Below are 23,694 nucleotides of genomic sequence, written 5' to 3'. Positions count from 1 at the left end.
CTGGTCTCCTCCGGCATGAGAAAACGAAGCCATCAGCTGAGGCGCTCTCTCACCCGAGGTCTGGACCCTTCGCTCTGTCCCCTGTCCTCGTCTCTGTGCTGGCCGTTCAGCATGCTCACGATTCTCCCAAATTAGAGAGCAAAGCAGCCAACCTCCTCACGCCCCCACGCCCGGCTCTGGCCTCCTGCTTTCTCTCTCCTTCGTTCCTCTCCCACCACAGTCTGGCCTCTGCCCCTCCAGCGAGGTTGTTCTCAGCAAGCCCCCCAGGAGCCTCCTTGTCACCGCAGCCACTGTGCTGCCATCTGCCCGACTGCTGGGGCCAGGAACCTCGTCGTCCTTGGCCCCCCTCCGCACACCCCTCACCTCCCTCATCCATCCACAAGACCTACTGACTCTATTCTTAAATAGCCCTTGAACCTGTCACCTCTCTCCCTCCCCACCGCCCACTGGGTGTGGGCCACCCTCACCCTTCCCGGCACTTCGGCCCTCTTTCCATAGCCACGGCAATGGTTCTAGAAGGTCAATCTGATCAAGCGTTTAACTTGCTTAAAACTCCTTCGTGAGTCCCCATTTTCCTGAGAGAGTCTGAATTCTTGAGTCTGGCTTAAACATCACCTGGGAATTCGGCATGTGCCCACACCGCCACTCCATCCTTCACTGCCGCCTCCTCGTCCCCTTGCGATCCGTTCCCTCTGGCCTCGAGTTTTCCGCACACGCCGTACCTGCTCCCTGGAACGTACCTCCCCTCCTCACCTCTGACAGCTAGCTCCCAGTGGTTCTGCAGATCTCATTTCAAATATCACTTCTTCAGAAAGCTTTTTCCAGACAGGTGAGCACACCGCATGGACCCGTCACAGTGGCTCTCACACCGTGTTGTAACTGTGTGTTTTCTCCCCCATATATCTCACTACTGTAAGCGACGCGAGGCCAGGGTTGGTGTCTGTCCTGTTTGTTGTGGTATCTGAATGTCTGGCCCAAAGGAGACCTGATGACCTTGAGAATGCAGAGTCAGTGCGTGACGGGACATGGGGAATGAAGGGGAGAGAGGGAGGTCAAGGATGAACAGCTTTCAGGATTGAGGAGGAGGAGGAGGAGGAGAAAGAACCGAGTTCGAAGGAAGGATGAACTCAGTGCCACGTCTAGCGTGACCGTGGACTTTGAGGCGGAGGTATCTGGTAGGCAGGTGGAATTATAGAATCTACAGCTACAGATCTGGGAGTCATGGGGCAGGATGAGATTATCTAACAAAAGTACACAGGAGAAAAATCTCCCAAGTTTTAACGCAGCAACGGCAGTTGGAGGTACTGAGGTATCATTTGCTAACTGCCTGCCTGCCCACGGTGCCTCAGCAGAAGTTAAGTTGAATTAGACAAAATATTTCTCAATGTGGCCCACTGATTCCCGGATCAGTCACCTGGGGAGGGGAGGGCGTTTAAAGCAGATTCCTGGGCACTACCCTCCACGCTGACGGGATCTGAATCTGGGGGTAGCCTGGGAATTGAACACTAATCAGCTCCTGGAGAACGAGGGCTGAGACTTCGCCAAGAGGCGTGAAGAACAATCAGTGGGTGAGGAATTGAAGGCGTCAGCAAGAGAGGGGCTAAAGAGATGGATGGCTCAGTTGTGGTGACAGCACTGGACAAGGGAAGCACCTGTGCCCCGTGACAGAGGCCAGGTGACGGAAAGTCGATGGGGACAGAGCCCAGAAGATGCCAAGCTGAAGAAAGGCACGGGTTTGCTCCTCGTCCAGGCTGCGTTGGGAAGCGGCCGCTCCATGGAGCTCTTTTAGAGGCTGGTCCACTGTGTCATGGGTGATCTCCTCGACCCGAAAGGATCCAAACGGAGGCTTTCTTTATCCCCTTATCTCCTAGCACAGGGCCTGGCACCTTAGAGGCACATAGTATCTGTTGACAGAATCAACAAATTCATGCTGCAAATATGCTATGGTTCTGTGGAACAGGGAGTGAGGGGACCTGATGGTAAGGCGTCCCTGTGTAAAAGTGGCTTCTACAGCTGTTGGGGAGAGAAGCCCATAACTAAGGGAGCTGCCTAAAACTCAAGGGCTGTGTCCAAGGGAAAGGAGGACGAAAGGTGAAAAAAAATTCTGCCTCGATTCCCCCGTGGGCTAGGCAATGAAGACAGCAGCATTGAGTACACATCCACTCAGTCAGGAGAGGACAGGCGTGCAGCTGGGTCCGGTGGATGAGAGGGGACTTTTTAAATTATTACTGGAATGGGTACATATGGGATAAGGAGAGCATTGTGAATGTTCGTGGACTGTTTTAAGGTAATCACTAAGGGAGTTCGAAAATGGAGGTTTCTTTCCAAAATGTTTTAAAAGATAAAAGCAAATAGCAGAGTCTATACGCAAAAAGACAAAACTGAGAAGTAAAAGGAAGCGAATAAATACATACGTGCATTTACAAGAATCGGCTGACAAGTCAAAGTGTAACACAGAACAGGAAGTGTAAACGGTAACAATTACCCTATTGAAATGAAATTACTCTATTGAGAAATAAAATGCAACAACTTGTATGAAGAACACCTAACACAAAATGACAAAGGTTGAAAAAAAATGGTCAAAGATATAACACTGGAATCCTAATCAAAGGAAATATGGGTGGTAATATTAGTATTAAAGGATAATGTAAAGCAAAAAGTATTATACAGAATAAAGGGTCATTATACAGAGATAAATTATATAATAGAGATCTATTATAAACCTTTATGCACCTATAATGTGATACAAAAGAAAAACGGACAGCGCAAGATTGCAGCGGGAAATTTTAACTCCTACTATCTAGGCTTGAGGTCCAGACAAGGGCGTAGAAAATAAGGAAAATATACTCAGGACAGAAGCAATCGATTTCAGATCTTACACCATAATGCTGCACCATCCAATAGCTGTGTGGCTATTGAGCACTTTGAAATGTGATGAGCGTGGCTGAGGAATGAATTTTCAAATTTTACTTAATTAAAATTTAAATTTAAACACTGAAGCAGCGTAAAACATTTTTTTTGTTAAATCCTACTTTATTGTTTTGGTAGAACTATATTTCACTTTAACCACTGAAAACTTAGCATCCAAATTTAGTGTGCTGTAAACATAAAATACTGGATTTTGAAGACTTACACTGCAAAAATAAGAATGCTAAGTTTCTCTGATAATTTTTCTATTATTTCATGTTGAAATATAATAAAAATTTGGACATATTGGGTTCAATAAAATATATTATTAAAATTAATTTCACCTGTTTCTTTTTACTTTTTTAATGTGGCTACTGAAAAATATAAAATTACAGTTATGGCTTACATTATATTCCTATAGGACAGCACTGCCTGAGAAATAAGACATACCTTGTTTTGAAGGCTTCAGGGAATGTTTGCAAAAACCAATCATTACTAGATTACAGTGTAGTAAAAGAAATTATATTACGAGAGACTTTAAATCCAAAGAGAACTTTCTTTTATTAAAAAAAAGGCAGATCAAAAAAGAAATAAAGAACTAAGTCTAAAAATAAAAATGAAAACATTAAACATCAAAACTTGTAGGATGCAATCAACTTTAACATAGTCCCACATCAGTAATTTTTATCCCTTTTAGGGTCAGACACCTCTGAGAATCTGATACAAAGACCCTGTCCCTAGAAAAATGAATACACATAAAGAATTTTGCATATAATTTGAGGAGGGCCACACACATCCCGAAGCCCCCAGGCTAGAAATGTCTGTATCATCAAAAGTGAAAATAAATTACCTAAGCAGGCAATTAAGATTCAAGGAAAATGAAACAAACCCTCAAAGAAACTACGAGAAAAAGCAGCAAGATAAAATCGAGAATAAAAATTGAATAAGAATTGTTAAATCCACGAGCTGTTTCTCTGGAAAAGTCAAACAGAACGAAAAAACAGCAAACTCCTAGAAAAATAAATGAAGTAAGAAAAAAAAATCTCATAAATATTGTTAGAAATGAGAAGGAGCATACATTACCAAAAACAACAGGTTCAGAATTCAGGGAGTACTCTGCACAATTGCATAGTAATATGTTGGAAAAACTCATTTTTCCTGTAAAAATCTAAATTTCCAAAATTGACAGAAGAAATAGAAAACCTAAATCAACAATAATAAAAAGAAATTCCTGTATTTTCTCATATTTAAAACACATATTTTCTGCTCCCCTAAAAGACATCAGGATATGATGAATGTGCTGGTAAATTATTTCAGATTTTTGAGGTGCATTCCACTCCTTCAACAGTCTGTGTTCAACAAATAGTTCCTGGGTGCCTACTCTCGCCCCAATATATAGTCAACCCAACATAAAGTCATGTCATGTAAACTCTCCTGTGTCACAGAAAATGACTGAAAGTCATCCATTCATCCTGTGAAGCAAACCATGACCATGATCCCTAGACCTGATAAGGGAGATAACTTCCTAAGCTTTGCAGTGGTACAAGAAATATCAACAGAAAAAAAAAAAAAAATGGTGTGTGTGTTTAACTATATAAACATCTCCTCTACAATTAAAAATCACGTACTTAAAAGGAAGCAGATAGGAAATTTATGTAAATAATGCATATAAATTAATAAGAACAGCAGGAAGACCTCTAAGTGAACAAAAGATTTAAATAAGCAGAACTAACTTGTAAACAAATGCTTATTGAGAAAAGTTCAAGCTCAAATTAAATAAAACAATTACCATCTTACATGTTGAATTAAATAGATTTTCCCCCACAGCAAACATTTCCTTGGGTCAGCTGTCTCATCTTAGCTCCAGAATGGCCAATTTTCCTCAATATCACCTGATTTTATGACACAGGTAGACTGAAGCATCTAATCTGCCGGCAAGGCAACGAAGGCATGAAACAGGCAGCAACAGCCAGAGAGACGCCGAGCAAGGCCACTCAACGTCACTGTTCTCAGTACTGGGTGACCTGAACCAGTCTGTGACAGACGTGTTTCAACCCCTATACATGAACAGAGCATTGAGTAACAGCCCAAACAGTAATTTAGCAGATTTAGCTGCAGTATTTAGCAGATTATTAAAACAAAACATGTGCTTTTCTCACTTCCCTGCTTGTTTAAAAAAAAAAGTGAGCCTGACGCCGGTGTTTGTCTGCATCTTCCCATTGCCCGGTAACTAACACTCATGGAGGAAATAACCTTTACAGAGAAAAGTCAATCCAAGCTCCTTCCTGGCGATTAAACTTTCTTCCTCATCAACTTCTGTTTTTTACCTGCTTCATTACTTTGGAGATCTAGCCAGAAGCAGTGAGTGTCAAAACATCTTTTTTAAACTTGACCTGAGAATTTCAAGTGAAGTGGTGGACGACTTGGCAAATCTGGTTCCAAGCAGAGTAAGACGCCCAGGGCAAACGTTACAGCCATATAATTACCTGGCACAACAGAATTTTCTAATGGTGTCTCATTAGGTATCAATGACATGGAATAATTACTGTTAAAGTGACCTTTTGTCAAGGGAATATAAACAAGGGAATCATTTAACACCAAGATAACATGGTAATACATTAAAATCACATCTTGATAGGATTTCAGCGTGTGGTGAATTCAGAAGTGAAAGAACCCTTCTTTATACGATGGCTTTCGTTGTATAAACAAGTAGCAAAGACTGTTTTCAGCATGTGGCTCATGCTTTGGCTTTAAGTCTGATGAGAAATCTGCTTTTAAAAACTTCTACTGACAAACTACACGTTTTTTTTCTTGGTGAGAAGACTGGCCCTGAGCTAACATCTGTGCCCATCTTCCTCTATTTTTTACACGTGGGATGCCGCCACAGCATGGCTTGATGAGCGGTGCGTAGGTCCGTGCCAGGGATCCAAACCTGCGAACCCTGGGCCGCTAAAGCGGAGTGTGCAAACTTAACCACTACACCACCGGGCGGGCCCCCAAACTACACTTTCTATAAACATTTTCATTCGCTCTTTGATACCAGTTGGGAACAGATCCCTGGCCCCGTGACTTTCTGAATTGCAGGGACATAAAACTATGCTACGGCATCGCTGGAAGGGGTGAACTAGTGTTAAGCAGAATCTGAGCAATGCAGATGGCTGGAGGCTGATGGTTCCTGAGTGCCAAGTCAGATTTATCTACAACTAATTTGCAAAATGTTTAAATGCATTCTATAAATAATTGTTCCTACCTCAGAGACTTAGCTTCTGTTGCCCAATTCGTACAGCTAGTAGTGGTTATAAAAACAAAGTTCCTAGTACAAATAAACCAACACTCACTAATTATTGAATAAAGTACAACCCAGTGTATGAGCAAAGTATCTAAGCTAATGGATGCTTGTCAAAATACCACCTAATTCTGATTATTACAGGGACATAGGAACCATCACACTGACCTGATTACACAGGATCTAGGAAGGGTGTGATTCTTTAATAATACTTTTGGCAAGCAGCATTACAAACAGTGCTGTGACCTATACTGAAGGCAATAGTGACTGGATGAGACAGAGACCAGTATTATCTTTTAACTGAACATGTGGCCTCCCTGTTCTCAGCCCTCTTCAACAGTACAACTGTAATAACGTGGACACGGCTTTTCAGTTTGCAAAGCATTTCTCACAGCATTGCCCTCATCCATCATTTGCAGATGAAATAACTGAGGCTGCGTAGTCTCCACAGTTTTATCTCTAGATTCAGACGATGTTAGATTCAGTACAATGTACATTTCTAAATAGATGGAGGAAGACTAAAAGCAAGGTCTTTTGATTTATTCAAATTTTGACTGTAAGCTCTGCCAAGTCCTGGGGTTTACCATTTTAGCAAGAGATTCTGTCCCAAGAGCATGTGGTTTTTCCTACTGGATGGACCCAAGGAGAAGAGAACAACATAGTGGGTGCCAGGCAGTCAGCAAGCACCTGGCTTGTATTCGGGCATGTTGGATGACATACTACTGTCCCCAGCCTGTCAATCGGGAAAACAGCAAAGAGAGACGTCTGTTATTTCTAAGGAACATCAAAAAGAAACTGGCTGGGACTGGGAAGAGAAAGGAAGTGGAAGACAGACTTGCAGTTTGTTCTAGGATTGACCGCAATCTTAGAGGTGGGAGACACAGTTAGATGTGACCTACTGTAACAGTTAAGGAACTAAACAACAGGAATCCTAATTCAATGCTGTGTGTGTGTGTGTGTGCACACGCACGGGTGTGACTTGTCCTTTGGAGTATGAGAATACCATCTGAGAACAGCTGTTGGATGGGGTGATTAGGGCAGTAAAATTCTATGTCCATTTTACCATGGAAGGGAGAGCCTGGCTCCTAGTCAAGGATTGTTCAATCCATAATACATACACCTTTTGAACAGGCATACATCATTTTTATTACAAAGGCAAGATAGGAGGGGAAAAAAGCCACTCAAAGTTTCAGTAATTCAATAATTTATTCCTCTAAAAAAGTGTGTAAAAGTATATAGCTCTCATTCACAAGGTATATATGAATGACATTTAAAATGGAGGCCTTTTAGTATTGTTTCTTTTTATCAAAGTCTTTTAGTGTACTGTACCAGCGCTATACTGTAGTTTTTTAAATGAACTTCACATATTTTTGTATTCTTTCAAATTGTTTGCTATATATAAAAGAAGCTCACTGCAAAATGCTTGAAGGAAAAAAGGAAACAAAAGAAATTCAGAACTTCCCAGAAATGTACAGCTTTTACATTTAAAAAAGGTTCTGAAATATACACACGAGCATGCTGGGCAACCCCACCCCTGTCCCCTCCCCATCTCCCCTTTTTAGTTCAAACCATGGGAAGAGTTCTGATTTCTGCAGAATTTCCAAAATTAAAAATAAAAAAAAATAAAATAACTTCTCACTCTGTAGCAAATCCAGGGCTTGTACATTTCAGATTAATTCAGTAAAAAACTCACAAGTAAAATAATGCATATTTAAGGGAAATATTATACAGACTTTTTCACACAGAAGTACATAATAAGATTTTTTAAAATCTATTGCCATTCATTTATTTTTGCACAAAAACGTATAAATATGTCACCAGCTTTTCTTAACTTAAAAAACTTAAATAAAAGACACCAGATGAAAACTACCCTTTGCTGCCTTTTTTTTTTTTTTAATTTTTGTAGGGGTTTTTTGTTTTTTGTAGGTTTTTTTATCTTTTTTTTTGCTTAGAATTGGGTTTCTAGGGAAGAAAAGCCCCTGCATTAAAAACAGCCCATTTTAAAAAAAAATTCAAAGTTCTGATGAATTCTGGGAAAAAAGCAACCCCAAAGTGGTAAAAGATTACAAATATCTACTTTACAATTTGTCTTCTCACCAAGATAATTTTATACAAGTTTACAATCTTCATCATCTTATGCTCTTCAAAAGGCCTTGAGAATTTTTCCTTTCTGATTAAGAAAAAATAGCACTGCAATATTTTTAAAGTCAATTTTACACTGTACACATTAGATACAAATGGTTTGATATATCAGATTTTTTTAACCTATACATTGCGAAAGTCAACCCCCCTTCAATTGGTGGCACAGAGAACAAAATTACCCATTTACAAGTTATTTCTCTGATTTCACATTCCCACCACACAACTTTTTTTTTAATATAATGTTTTAAACGTTAGATTATTTCAAGAAAAATACTTTTACAAAATCATATCAGTTATTACATTTTTCCTTTTTTTGTTAATAACCAGGATATGGAAGTCTCTTGGAAGAACTTTTAAAATTTGCATGATTCTCTCCACAGATGACTAGAGCTCAACAGCCTGATCAGAGCGGCTCACGGGAGGCAAGCCCATGCCCACTGCCCTCAGACAGACACGCACAGCAATGCAAGGGTTAGAAACGGAGTCTTAGAGACAACCCTCTCGGGCCCAGAATGAGGAGTCATAAAATACTTCAATTAGCCATTAATGCTTTAAAAAGGCATTTTTTAAAAAAGGTCCCACCACGGAGGCTCAACTTCAAGTACTAATTTTATGGTTAAGTTGTAATATTTCTTTGAAATAATATTCCTATGGTCCAGAAAAAATTCACCATATTTATAACCGATTTTATGAGCAAACACTTTCGATTGTGATATGTACATGAGTCCCTTTTGATCTAATGAGAGGAGAGACCTGGCTTTCAATAAGAATTCACTAGAAAATATATTCCCACTGTGATTATAGAAAACTAATTAAGGTACTTGCCTCCATGGCTCTGGGTTGAGCTTGACTGCCTTCTGTATAAAAATGTTAACCTTCATGAAACGCTGGCCACTTTAATAAGGAACATGGCAGAATGTTTACCCAGTTTGTTCTGAACAAAACCCACTGCCGGGTCGTTTTAAATATATTACTTTTAGGCATGGTCTCCCCAGTTTGTTTCCACTCCTTTTCCGGCTTCTAGGACAGAGGTACGTACTCAAAGAATCCTATGGTAGATCTGAGTTGGGTTTCAGCTACTGTACCTGGTCCTCGCGAATTAAAAAAATTAAAAGTAAGTCACAAAAACTATATGACAAAACAACTTAAAATAAATAAACAAAATGAAGATGTCTCCAGACCTTTTGTATCTACACACAGGTATGAAGTCAACCAAAGCACTCACGCCAACCTAGATGGGAGCACTAGGGAGACAGAAACCCCATTACGAAATCACGTACTTGAGCTGGTTCTTACTGTCAAAAAGTCCCAGATTATGGAGTTCAGGTAACCCACAGGCCATAGACCAATAACTAGAGGATTTCATCCAAAGGGCTAAACTGCCCTTATTTTTAAACAGAGACTGAAAACACAGACTCTTGTGCAAAAGGATACCGTCTCTTCTGTTTCCCTCTTAAAAACCAACAACAAAAAAAACTTCCTGTGGACCAGTGGTTTGGGGCTGCACACACCATAACACTGGCTGAAAGTCACTGCTTATGGAAGTTTCCAGGTCCATTAGAGAAGTGTCAATGAGTCACTCTAGTAACGAACACTGCAGAAATGACATGTGCCTGCTGAGAAGGAATCACAGTGCAGGACTGTGGAGAGTGGTCTCAAGAAGAGGATGTGGGTATTTGCAGAGTGTAGCAGGTTCCTTGGACTGAGGTTGCGGGAGAAGGAACTGAGCCAGAGAGAACAAGTGCTTTTCCAATTAAAGTATATTCATGATGGCATTGTACAACTGAGTGAGCACCACAAAGTGGACGGGAAGGCAGGAGGTACGGTCCTGGGTGGCCGGGTTGCACGTGAGCCAGGACAGGGCGTTGTACTGCTCCAAAACAAACCTGCCGGAGGGAACACACAGATCAGGCACGAGGCACGGTAGAGGCAAGGCTGGGCTGCAAATTCTAACATTCCAGACGTCAGCAGAAGGCCTGACGTCATTCCTGCACTTGCCCCCAGCTCTTTTCCGTAGTTCTTTTTCTCATGCTCCCCCTTGCTTCTAGACCTGCACTGTCCAATATGGCAGCCACTGGCCACAAGTGAATTCAGATATGCTGCAAGCATAAAACAGGCACCAGACTTCAAAGACTTAGTATTAAAAAAAGCATGTAAGATGGCTCACAAATATTTTTATACTGATTACTGTTGAAATGATTATTTTTGATATATTTGATATTATTTTGATATCTTTTTGATTGATAAATTTATTACTAAAATTAACTTCACAGATCTCCTTTTACTATTTTAATGTGGCTACTAGAAAAGTTTCAATCAGATTGTGGCTCACATTGTATTTCCTTTGGACAGTGTTGCTCTAGAGGCCCTGGAAGCCAAAACCACGGTGATCAGCTTCTTGCTTAACTACAACTCCCCAATCATCTGATTATTAGAAAACGTGTATATATTTTCTCAAGGTACATGAAGAACATTTACGGCCTGCTAAAGTGCAAGAGAATTGGTACACACTTCTAGGAGGTATTTCCCAACTATGGAATTTATATTCTAGTTAATTTTATTTATATAATCTACGTCAGAAAAGGTAAAAAATGTTTTCAAAGCCAAGTGCCTTAAGTTCCAGACTCTGTCTTCAAACTACTCACCCTCTAATTCTGACCTATTTTCATCACCGTGAAATGCCTCCTCTAAACAGGAAGCAGGGGCCATTGTGCTTGCACACAACTATCTAATTTAACAAAGCATGCTACACTGTCCTATGCACATATCGGGGGACTGTGGCTCTCACTGGCTCATCAGACAGTGCTCCACTGCACAGAAAGTAGCATCTCTTCCATGAATACCACACTTCAGTTAAGACACCTTGGAAAAACAAGTGCAAAGGAATATGATTTCAGACTGTACTGTTATGCTGACCAGGTCTGAATCTACCTTAAAACATCAGATGTGGTTTTGGAGTCAAGAGGATGTGGAACCCGCTGAGAATTCCTGGCAGGGAGAAGTTCATCCGTCTGTGCTACAGAAATGTGGTGATGCAGCGAAGCCTGGCGAAAGAATAGAGATAGTTACCTTCCTGGTCTAGTTAACCATGGGGAGAAAAGAGGCAGGCCATGTCTGCCAGAGCAGATGCTCTCTCGCTCTTAGAAGTCAGGGCTTCTATGAGTCTATGAACTTTAAACTGCTCAGTAATGCCAATGTGATCCCAAATAACCCCACATCCTAGAGATGAAAAAAAAGCTAGCTTTGCAAATGAACTGCAAATGTCTAAACGATGTGCCTCTTCAGGTCTTCATCTGTAGCAGCCTTCAGAGACTGGGTATGGCTGACTGCGGCCTTGTGGTGGTGGTGTCCTTTTCTGGTTTCCCACGAATCAATAGTTAGTTCTAGAGGCTGAATTAGGTCCAGATTCTTTTCTTTGGTGGGAGGTGGAGGGGAAGAACACTTCATAGCTGGTGCTGCACCCTTCTTATCGCATCACATCAAAAGGCACCTAACGTCTGCTGTCTCCCATGAAGTAATAGGACTGATCACTGGATTCAGTAGGTCCCAGCATGCTCCATCCACTAGGAAGCTCTCCATCAATTTTTCATCTAGTGGTTTTAGCACAGATTACTTTATTAAACAACTAAGAAATATAATATGGAAAGGAGAGGGAATATAAATGCTTGATCTTCTCTCTTTATTTTTCAATTTTCAGATTAATGAGTTGCTGCTCTAGCAGCTTCAAAAGGTGACTGATAATTGTTTTGTTTTCAGTATAATTATGAACTCATGGATTTGTTGCAATCTACTGCTGTCATCATGCTTTTTGATGATCAAATTGTCCCATCCCTGGGCAATGGAAACCTCTCCAGATTGGCTCCTGGGTTCTTTGATAGGGCCCTAATAATCTTAGGTAACTTCTCTGCTTTCAGGTGTGACGAGATGGCCCAGGTTCATCGTGAGTATTTCTTACTTCAAAACTGGAATCAGTCACTTCTTCAAAGAACTCTTTGAATGTTAAACAGTAAACTTTTAAACGAGAAATGGTATTTAGGAACAACAATCGTGGCAATTAAGGTGTTTATTGCTACTAAGCTGTCATGGCCGCTAAGCTTTTTCAGTACACAGAGCTGAAAAATGTGTATACTTTTATAGAGAGGAAAAAATAAATCTAAAAAATAAATACATAAATCTAACCTCATGCTGATAATTCTAATTCAAAATAAAGATTACATGAGTTTTTACATAACTTCTTTGATTTCATAATAATATGTTAAAGTCATTAGAAAAAGAAAATTGCTTCAATTGTTTTTGGTTTAACCTTCCATTGTTTCTTTCTGAAAATATAAGTAGATATGTGTATACATATGTGGGTGGGTGGGTGTGTGTGTGTATCTTACTGATTACTCCATGGTAATCTATACGCCACAGAATGAGTATATAAAAATATTCCTCATTTTGTTATGGGTGACTAATTCTCCACTGTAAGGATGTACTAGAGCTTATTCAACCAGTCCCTTACTGATGGACATTTCAGTTGTTTCTAATCTTTTACATATGTCATTTTCTGTTTTTGCCCCAGTATCTTTTGAATGGATTTCTAGAGGTGGGATTGCTACATCAAAAGGGAAATGTGTGGGGTTGTAGTATCTGGCCTTCCCACCAGAACCAAGGCCTTCTCCCCTCAGACCTGCCAAGAGAGTATGTCAACCGGTGGGTGAGAAATGGATTTCATTCTAGGTTCTTCCATCCAAACTGGAAGTGGGAAATTTTTTGTTTTTAATCCTTAATTTGGATTAAAAGGTTCCAAGGAATAGACAGACAGAAGCAAGCATAAACATGGGATTCTGTAGCTGACTCTGGTGCTACTCTAATGAAGAACACTGACAGCCCATGGCGGGGGGAAGAGGACAGCTAGTTATCATCATCTGCACTCGGGCTCACCGGCTCTTATGGCAACGTGATAGGGACTTGGAGAAAGACTGTTACACAGAACCATGTGCCCACCCTAGATGTACCCTTCGGGCCCCACAAAGTGTCCTCCTTGGGGTAACGTGATTCATTGATTTGTGATATGGTTTTGGGTTCCTCTCCTAAATTCCACTCTCCACCTACAACTGTAATTAAAATATCCTCAGACTATAAGTAGATGTGAGAGAAACAAGGAACAGAATAAGACTATGGTGACTAAGACATAAATTTCTAACCAAAATTGAACTTAAGCATGTCACTCATCCCCCAAAACTTCAAACATGACACTAAACCAACCTTTAGGAAGAGGGGGCACTGGTTCTGAGCCTGGGGACACGAGGACCAGAACCACTGGGGGAGATTCTCCGCTTTGGCAGTTGACACAAAATATCCAAGGGCCAGAGGCTGCTGCTTCAGCTCCTCAGGCGCTTCTCTAGAAAGAAGACGCTCGCCCTGGCTCTGAAAAACAAAGTCCCAAAAGCATGATCAGCATTTATCACTTCAAACAACGCTTTGAAAATCAACTTTTTATCAAGTCACCCTGTACACCGTAGCAACTAATTCCCTGTCTGGCAGCATGCACACAAAAACACCAGGGGATGGAGAACGGTAAGAGAGGCACTGTCTGCTGCACACACAGATATCTGATGAAGACTACGGCTCAGGCAGAAGGTACCAACAAAACTAACAACAGTAGGCAAGTACGTACAGATTTATTTTCTCTGGTTTCTTTTCTGCAGAATGTAAAACCTGTTCTGTGGTGCCATTAGGTAACAAACTAAAAGTGGAAAGAGTGGAACCCCGGACAGCCGAGGATACCACCACACTCTTGTGCTCTTTCACCAGCAACCAGCCACAAACACATGGGCACACTTGCCCGTCTACTGTCACCCACACTGACTAGGACAATGTAACACGCTTCACCAGTATGTGCACGGCACTCATATTCCTGGCCTGCCAGCAGGGTAAGATCTGCTCGTGAGGAAGCCTTATTAATTATATTAATAGGCAGTAATCCCCTTAATAAGAGCCTTTCTGCAATTGACATTTTCCTCATCTTTGATTCTTTTAGCTAGCTTCAAGAGTTGAAAATGTATCTTTTATGCAAGCAATAATAAGTAATCTGTTTGTTTTCAAAAGCCTTCTGTTTTGAGGGAAAAAAAAATCCTCAACCACTACATCAAGTTGAGAGACGGTTATTCTGAGATGGTTAAAAAATAAAAATTACTGCAACCTTGAACAAGTTCTTTCCCCTGTTATAATGTCTTAATTGGATGTCAAAGAATGTTTAATGGTTCAGAAAGAGGAAATGCTGAAAGCCTCTCCCGGGTCACCTGGCTGCAGGTGCTCAAGACTGAAAGAGGCCACATGACCAGCTTCAGAACAGCGCTGTTTAAACTGTGACATGCAATTAACGACTTGAAGGCTTGAGGCTCCAACAAAGGGAGAAAATGCAGCCCACCTCTGTTTCTTACAAAACTAACATTCCACTTCAATTACCAGTTCTTTGTTAATGGATAAACTGAATTACAACAACCAATACCGGGAGGTAGTTGCTATTATTTCCATTTCACAGATACGGTAACTAAGGCTATGAAAGGTGAAGTAAGCTTGTCCAAGGTCACAATGCTAGTAAGCCGTACTGCTGTCACTCAGAGCTGGATTTATCAAACTTCAGGGCACACATTCTTAGCTGCTACACTATTTGCCTCCAGAATTCATTAATCCTGATTAAAACTACCCAGTGTAAAACCTGTGCTCTGGGTTCCTGTCACAACAATCTCCAATGAACCAATAAACTGTCATGAACTGGCAAATGACTGTGGAGGAAATAAAGACACTTAAAATCTCTTCCTTCCAGATGAGGAAATGGGGGGCCGGCAGTTAACATGAGAGCAGTCTATTGAGTTGCCCTTCCCTGTTCATCTGCTCACCGACTAAAGTTTTAAATCTTCCTTCTCTTGACTGTCCTTCAGTGAACTCAGGGCTGGCAATAAAAGTCCCACCTAACAGAAACCTGAGTCCTCTAAGTACATCTTTGTGTCTAAAGGAGTGTGAGCAGGGTTACCCTCGTCCAGTTTAAGATATTAGACGTAGCTATTTTTCTGTGTCTTAACCCCTCAATCTCATAACATTTTAAATAAGAAGTATAATACAGTGATAAGGCGTGAATCATCCAGCTTTTAAAGGAAGTTAACACAAACTACGGCAGAACATTTAACTCTTCAATCTTCTGTTAATCCACCTCCAAAATCCCTGGGATATTTAAAGATGAAACTAGTTGTAAGCTCTGGTTTTTTTCCTTAACACCCTGGCATTAATCTGGACACTTCTCCAAAACCAACCTCCTGCAGACTCTTGGCACTCCTGCAGGCTGGCTATAGAGAAGATCGGGTCTGCACAAATACAGGCACCACGGCAGGAACCAAGAACAGGCAGGCTCCTCTCAGAATAATCAGCCACCAACAATGTGTTCCTCAAGTAACCCAGGTCCTCTGCACGTTACGTAAGCAGCGCTGCTGAACTAGCCTCTGAAAAGCCACTATTTTGGCAAAAAATAAAAAATAACTGGGAAGCAACAGGCAACCAAAAACTAATTTTTGCTAAGAAAACAATAATTGCACAAAACTCTTGCAGTTATAATAGGACTATGCTTCTGATAAAACACATTCATCAGGAATAATAATACATTTCTCCCAAATTCCTGCCATTAGTCAAAATGGAACAACTACCAAGTTGCTTTCCCACGCTTATTTCTCTCGTACCAGGGACCAAGACTAACGAGAAGAAAGGTGCATGTAGTAAAAAGCTGATGACACTTCTAGAGGATTATTCCTGCAGGCTGAGCTGGTTTTCACCAACCTACTTCAGATCATCCTTACCCGACTATGCTGGAAGTGAGAGCCCACGCCAATTCCAGAAGGAGAGCCTGGGGAGGGGACTGGGGAGGAGTTGGGAGAGGAATGGAGGTTCCCAGTCATTAATATACCAATATCATTGTCCATATCATCTGGGAATGGAAGGTCAACAAACATATCATCTAGAGGGGAGGGAAAACAAGCACAAAATTAAAAAAATAATCCATATCCTCAACTTAACCGACATATTCTTTTGTTCACCTGTGACTGTTAGAGACATGTGTTGTTAACAACTTAGTAAGATTTAATGCATGCCTACTGGATGCAAGGTGCTCTTTCTGCAAAGTATTCTTTCATTTTGTACTCTCTCCAATGATCTCCTAATGTGAAGTATTAACAGAATGGAGAAATAAAGAACATAAATTAAAACTCCAACACTTTGTATAGCCTCCAAAGGCACATAAAAAGATGGCAAAACAGCTAAAGAAGCAATTTAATTATTAAACGAGGTTAAAATTGACACCATCCAAGAAAACAGCAGACTCCATCTATGCATCCAATTAGCATCTAAAATACTGGAGCTGAAGTAATGCATGTTAATCGGCGTGGACCTCACTGAAACTGCAGGCCTATTCCAACAGCAGATCACAGCACAATGTTTTCTTTAAAAAAGTCTCTCCTACATTATAAAAGTAAGGTATACTTACAGCAGAAAATTTGGAAAGAAAAGGGGAAAACCATCACCCATAACCCAATCAGCATGAACATTTTTGCTATGATTCTTTCTTTTTCTCTTGTTATTCCATTGTGATCATACTATATATGGTATACATATATATATAAAGTATGGCATCTTTTTTCCCACCCCATTTAACAGGAGTAAATGCTGGTAGCTGTTAAAAATTTTTCAAAAAATAATGCAAATGCCTGCATTATATTGAGCATTTTACAGTTTATAAATAACCATTTCTTAACAAATGCCTTAATAGATATTCAAACCAAAAAAACCTAAGAATAATCAAATAAGGAGTTGTTTTAGAGCAAATTAGACTCCCAATGATTAGCTAAAGGCAGGTGCTATCTTCATTTCGCCTAGCAGTCCTCACAGATTTCAAGATAGATCAAGAAATAATTATTGAAAGAGTGACACCCATGTGTAGGACACTACCTAACAAATAGTATTTTTTTGCCTTTAATGAAAAAGGAGAAAGTTAACTACCGAGGAGAGGAAAGTTATTTATTTGGTCTTGGTAATTGTACAAATTAAATCTTCAAAACCAAAAAGATTCTCAACCCTTCAATCCCCTCTTCATATTTCATATTGTTTATTACAACAAAGAAAACTGCAGCAGCCCAGTGACTCCATACTCCAGCTCTGTGTCTTGTTGAGGAGTGGAGCTCTATCCATATAGGGTCTTCCACTCACCATTGTTGGGGCTAAATCCATCTTCATTGGGATAGTTGGCTGGAGCCACTTGGATGGTTGATGATGTTGGGAACACCAAGATGTGTGTACAAGAAGCATCTTGAGGGGTGTTAAGCTGAGATGACTGCATGTTTAGTGCAGTACTTCGGCCAAAAACAGAACCCATTGTGACAGCATCTTCAAAAAAAAAAAAAAAGAATTGTATCAATTCCTTTTGTGCAGCAGTAAACAACTCCAGGAATGAAATTTTAAGAGGAAGTGAGCTGCAGTGATCTGAGTCTGACACAACTGTCATGATGGATACCCACCTAAAGCTGAGCCCAACTGTTTAAATAACTTCAAAGAAACTGAGTCAGAGCATATAGCTATGACAGCCCAAGGCTCATTTCACACTGGAAGGGGTAAGATAAAACTGGACTGAGTCCACCAAATATGTTTTCATTACTTATCTGTTGCCAATCTTCCTCTTTTTTCCATTGAGGAAGATTAGCTCTGAGCTAACATCTGTGCCAGTCCTCCTCTATTTTGTATGTGGGACACCGCCACAGCATGGTGGACAAGCGGTGTAGGTCTGTGCCCAGGATCCAAACCGGTGAACCCGGGCCAGCGACGCAGAGTGCGCCGTACTTCACCACTCCACCACAGGGCCGGCCCCAGGAAGTATTTCTACAAAAAAATCTCCCACTTTCTTCCCTCCTGTGGTTGCTCACTAAATTAAGTACTGTTCTCCTAAACGATACAATTCTATAGAAATGGTACCATTCAACTAATAATTGTTATAACTAACATTTATTGAATACTCACTACGTGAACACTTTATGCCTGTCATCTCTTTCAGTCATCACAGCCACACTGAGGTAGGAACTATCACCCTCATTTCACGAAGACGACAGAGCACAAAGAAGTTATGTAATTTGCCCCAGTGGCGCAGGCAACAGTTGACCTAAGGTCTAACAAGCAGGCCAGCGTCTCTCACTGGACTGATGACAAGTAACCTCCTTCTCACACCACAACACTATTGACTTTTACAGGGAGTGAGCGGACAGGGTCTCCCATTTGATCAAAGAAATATGTGGATGGTAAAAACAGGTTTAAAAAGTATAAAACGGCTTAGTTATAAAATTATAAAATAGCTTAGTTGCTAACTTTTTAAAACTTCTGTGGCAACAATGTTTTTGCTATCCACATACTGGCAGTCAGATTTACTGAGAGCTCACTGTGGGCCAGGTACTGTGCTAAATGCTTCACCTTTATTTGCCTCGCCATTCATCCTCAGCCATATCCTCTCAAGGCTGCCTGGAGATTCTGTCAAATACGTGTCTTCAAAAGGATGCTCAATTATGTATCAAGCTGGTGTCCACTTCAGTAGTTTTTGGAGGGTGATTTCATACGCTAACAACAATTTGGGGTCGGGCAACAGTAATTAGCCATGACTCTAAGAGCTCTCAGTCACGTCCAGAACTTAGGCTCTCCCCAAGCTATGGTCAACAAAGATAATAAAATCACAAACCATTCCCCTTGGAAGAGACTAAATGATTTCCATTTTTGAGCCCTAAGTACAATCTTCTCTTATAAAGACAATAAAGATATATTCTACACTTGTCTGTGGACTTAAGTTTGAATGGACTGAACTGATGTGATACCTAATGAATGAAACTGACAAGAAGAGATTTACCTGGCATCACTACAAAGGACCCCTGGGGTTCCATGGCAACCAGGCAGGCACTAAGGATAGAAGGAGAGTCTGCGGCAGAGATTCCACACATCCGGCACACGTCCTTGAGCCGTTTGCTGATTGTCTGTAGTGAACATTCTCCAAGGAGGATACTCCAATCTGAAATCAAATATCACAGTCACACACAGTCTTTAGAAATTCATATTGATAGGAGGTTTGAGCATTTCACCAGTTTTGCCTGGTAATTGAATTTCTAGGATTGGGCCCTAAAGGGAATACGGGTATACAGGTTCCCCTCCTTGCTACAAAGAAAATGTCACTTGACCTCTATTACACTTCATTAACAAAGAAACAAAGGGCTCCTATCCTGTAGACTGAAGTCATGTCTGAAATGACCTGTGAGAGGCCAGCACAGCCCCAGGAAGATTCAGACTCTTCAAACACTTTCTGATGATAGTGCCAGTCTGTTCTTTCTCCTTCTCCAGCTCTGCGTCTTTCACTGTCGCTATCAGCACTTCTCTTTAGAAGAGAGCACAGTTGGGGGCAAAACTCCGTTTTGTTACTACTGTAGTTTGGTTGTTCCCATGAAAGGCAAGCAGCAGCAGAAAGGAAGGGGAACCCTTCTCAGAACGCCCAAAAGAGCTGATAACCAATGGGTGCAAGTCAAGTGCTCCAAACGCTAATTGTTCAGATTAACAAGTCAGCACAAATTTTCTTCTTAATGTGTTTACTGCTTCCAAACAAAGGCACTATGTCTACTCAGAGAACTGTTGAGGGTTTTGTTACTCTGGGAATTGTAAAGTACTTGGTTCTCTCTTTTGACCTCCCTGACAGACACACACGAAGCATGTCATATTCCTGCAGCAGCGCACTGCTGTCACGTCACGTTCCACTGATGAAATGCCCCTCCACTGCAGGCTTCTCTGCCTCCACACACTTTTTTCAAACAAGCTATTCTCCCCTTAAACAGCAGGTGAAAGGAAAACTTTTTTCATATTTCACATTCCTAATGAACCTCAAACTGAAGTGGCTGAAATAAAAGTGGCCAGGAACGTTAAGAATGCATTTTTAAAAACTACAGAAAAATCAAACAAATGTGAGTTCTGTATTTAAAACCAAATAAGAAGGAAAAGGCAGGATAAGTATTTTATCACACTTTGGTGGTGAAGAACAGAAATTCACAAAGCTGACTCTGAAATCTACAGGTTCATATCTGATACTGTCCCAGAGAAATGCAAGGTGGTGGCAGACCTTGGATCCCCAAAGGAAGGAACTGTAGATTGGCAAACTGATTTCCTGTACACTAGGCTCTTCTCCATGTTTTTATTTCTTGAAAGTACATTTTCTCTCAATCTTTTGATGGGGTCCTCGGTCACACTTACATTCCTCTCTTCTAAGAGATAAGAAGAGTGTGTCCCTTCTAAAATATCAGAAAGGGAAGGCAATGGCCTTAATAATTTTCCAAAGCACCAAGTGACTAGACTACTATGCTACATTTTATCCCCTCTTCTTCTTTCCTATTATATTCTAACTTTTCCCAAGGGTTAAGAGTAGCCCAAAGCCTTTAAGAAATGAGATTGACTAAAAGGCATACTAGGAGAGAAGATAGGAATTCTGACAGAAATGAAATGATGAATCCCCTACTGTATTAGACCTCCAGGCTACTAATACAAGATTCATTATAAGCACGAAATTCTTTAAAAAATGAAAAGGGTAATATTTTCTATTAGTCTACAGTATAATTTGTTACTAAAAAATTTTGTGTAGGAGAGATTCCTAAGAAAACATTTCTTTAAATACATATTATGTAATATTTGTATAAACTGCAATTAAAACCCAATAGTTAACTCACTCAGGCACTTGTTACAATGCAAGTTATATCGGTATCAGGGGTTTTAATTTAGGGGTTCCACAAATACCTGATATAAATTTCACGTAAAGAAATACACACACCCTAATGCAAAAGTCAGCAAACTATGGTCCACAGGCCAAATTGCCCACCACCTGTTTTTGTAAACAAAGTCTTATTGGCACATAGCCATATTCATTCACTTGGGTATTGTCTATGGCTTTGACGTTACAATGGCAGAGTTGAGCGGCTGCAGCAGTGACCAGCTGCCCTGCAAAGTCAAAAATATTTACTATGTGGCTCTTTACAAAGAAAGTCTGCTAACTCTGCTCTAATATACTTGCACACACAAAACCACCAAGCTCATTTGTTGACATATGCTTTGCTTTTGTGCAGATTTTAGAAAAAGACTTCTCCTATCTATATGCATATACTGAACTTTTCATCAATGTGTCATTAATTAATAAGACTTTAAAAAAAATAATCTAGGCCTGTTCACACTGCTCATGTAAAACGGTACAAGCAGCTACCCTAGGACAGTAAATGAGCTGGCTCAATGCCAGGCCAGGCAGCTGCCGGTGGTCAGTTGGGTTATGTTACAGTTACTTTCAGTGCTTCCTGACTGCCTGTTATATTTATGATAAGGAATATAAGCAGTTGGTAGATATATTTAGGGATGCAACTTTAAAAAGATCCATTCTCTTAAGCTTCTAGACTGAAGAATATCAGACGGTGGCAATGGAATAGACTGCGCCAACTTGCAACTACCTGTCCTCGTAAATCTGGATTATCTTGCTATTGTAGCACCAAAACAAAAGAAAGAAATATAAAACTCATCACCACTAACCACCAAAAATAAATGAATGAAAGAAACTGAAGGCTGTTCTTACATATGACTTCTACTATCATCCATAATCTCTGATATAAAATTTTCATGTTAAAACTGACTTCTTGCTGACTCAATAGATAAATAAATGTTAGAAACTCTAATTTACTAAGTATCATTTCTATATTAAAACATTCTTTTTCTGTTTTATGTATTGGACTTCAATATTTAAGATTTTCTTTGGGTAAATGGTTTTGTTGCTAATGAAAAGTTTAAAAACCACTGGTTTATCCTGTACATTTAAAAGAATAGAAAATACAATCTGCTTTATTCTTACTACCAACTTTACAATTTTCTCCCTCATCTCGGTTAATGACGTTAGCTCAGCCCTTTTCCTCTGTTTCCTGTACCCACTGCTTCAGGTATTTCTCACCTTTAAGCTCCCCATGGCCAAGACGCCCAAGTCGCCCTATTACAACTCTCCAGGGTAGAGACGTCATTTGGACAATACCTATGCACCATTCCCATAACTTCTGTAGTCCAATTTTACGTGCAGATACTTTACTCCTACGTGATCTAAAAAAGAAAGAAATGGGGAAGGGGTCCCCAGTGAATCAAAGTTGTCACTTAGGAGGATAAAACCTAGAAAATTCTAAGGAACCCACCCACACAGCACCGCCTGCATTTACATAGGAAAATAAGATAGATTCATATCCGAGGAAAGGCACAGCATCAATTACATGCACCATAAACATCAAGGCTCCTCACCTGTTTGGTAAAGCAATATTGACAATACAAGTTTCTAATAATTCCCCATGGAGGTCAGTGCAGGAAGCCAAAAGCCAGCGCTGGTCGTGAGACAGACAATAGCCCACAAAGAGCACATTGTATTTCTGGCTCGCTTCGCCAAACGTCTCTCCCAGCTCTGTCTGCTTGTCTTTGATTGGGGCCAATATAAAAGGAGGGGAGTAAAGCTGGATTGGGCTGGGCCGCTGAAATCAAAATCAAAATCAACATCAACACAAAGCCACTCAATTTAATATTTACAACAAAACCCAGAACAGCACTGAATGAAATCAACAGGGAGTAATGGCAATACATTGCTCCCTAGTACTCTCTATATAAATAGTAATCATAATACAGATAACAAAAAGATTGTTTAAATGATATATGCTAGGGAACCCCATCAAGCCAATATTTTCTTATCAAAATAAATTACTAGTTTAGAAAGTAAATTGGCCGAACTTCATTAGCTATTAGGAAAGTGGAAATTAAAACCACAATGAGATACCACTACACACCCACCAGAATGTCTGAAATAAACAAGACAGAAAACATCAAGTATTGGTGAGCACGCAGAATAATTAGAAGTTGCATATATTGCTGGTGATACAGTCCCTTCAGAAAAGTATGTGACAATGCCCGCTACAGCTGAACACACACCACCCTGTGACCCAACACGATGCATGTGTGTGTTTCCCAAGGATCAGGGATAAGAATGTTCACTACAGTATTAATCACAACGATTGCTCCAACAGAACATAACCTCAACACCCACCGCCAGTGAATGATGCTAAACTGTAATACAGTCACATAATCAGAATATTAAACAGCAAAGCGAATGAAAAAACTACCACTACAAGCAACAAAATGAATAAACCTCAACGTTGAGTAAAGAAGTCAGAAACAAAGGAATATAAATTATATGATTCAATTTATATAAAAGTAAAAAACAGGCAAAACTATGTTGTTCTAAGTCAGAATAGTGATTA

General features: G+C 40.4%; 1 protein-coding gene across 5 annotated transcripts in view; it reads right to left on the bottom strand.

Annotated features, from left to right (window-relative positions):
- Positions 1 to 7,380: 7,380 nt before the first annotated feature.
- Positions 7,381 to 23,694, bottom strand: part of MED13L (mediator complex subunit 13L) — a 297,270-nt gene continuing 280,956 nt past the window's right edge. For all 5 annotated transcript variants that reach the window (XM_087424160.1, XM_087424161.1, XM_014787081.2 and 2 more), the window contains exons 24-31: positions 22,691 to 22,914; positions 22,356 to 22,498; positions 19,248 to 19,406; positions 17,573 to 17,749; positions 16,171 to 16,328; positions 13,586 to 13,747; positions 11,267 to 11,379; positions 7,381 to 10,221 (exon numbers count right to left, since the gene is read on the bottom strand). In XM_087424160.1, the coding sequence (XP_087280286.1) occupies positions 10,089 to 10,221; positions 11,267 to 11,379; positions 13,586 to 13,747; positions 16,171 to 16,328; positions 17,573 to 17,749; positions 19,248 to 19,406; positions 22,356 to 22,498; positions 22,691 to 22,914 (1,269 nt within the window). In that variant the 3' untranslated portion in view covers positions 7,381 to 10,088. The remainder of the gene's footprint in view (positions 10,222 to 11,266; positions 11,380 to 13,585; positions 13,748 to 16,170; positions 16,329 to 17,572; positions 17,750 to 19,247; positions 19,407 to 22,355; positions 22,499 to 22,690; positions 22,915 to 23,694) is intronic.

This window comes from Ceratotherium simum, chromosome 35 (assembly GCF_057802395.1).
Source record: "Ceratotherium simum simum isolate JZ-2026a chromosome 35, ASM5780239v1, whole genome shotgun sequence".
Taxonomy (NCBI): domain Eukaryota; kingdom Metazoa; phylum Chordata; class Mammalia; order Perissodactyla; family Rhinocerotidae; genus Ceratotherium; species Ceratotherium simum.
Note: the sequence above shows the minus strand (reverse complement) of the source record. Positions and strands in the feature narration are given on the sequence as shown.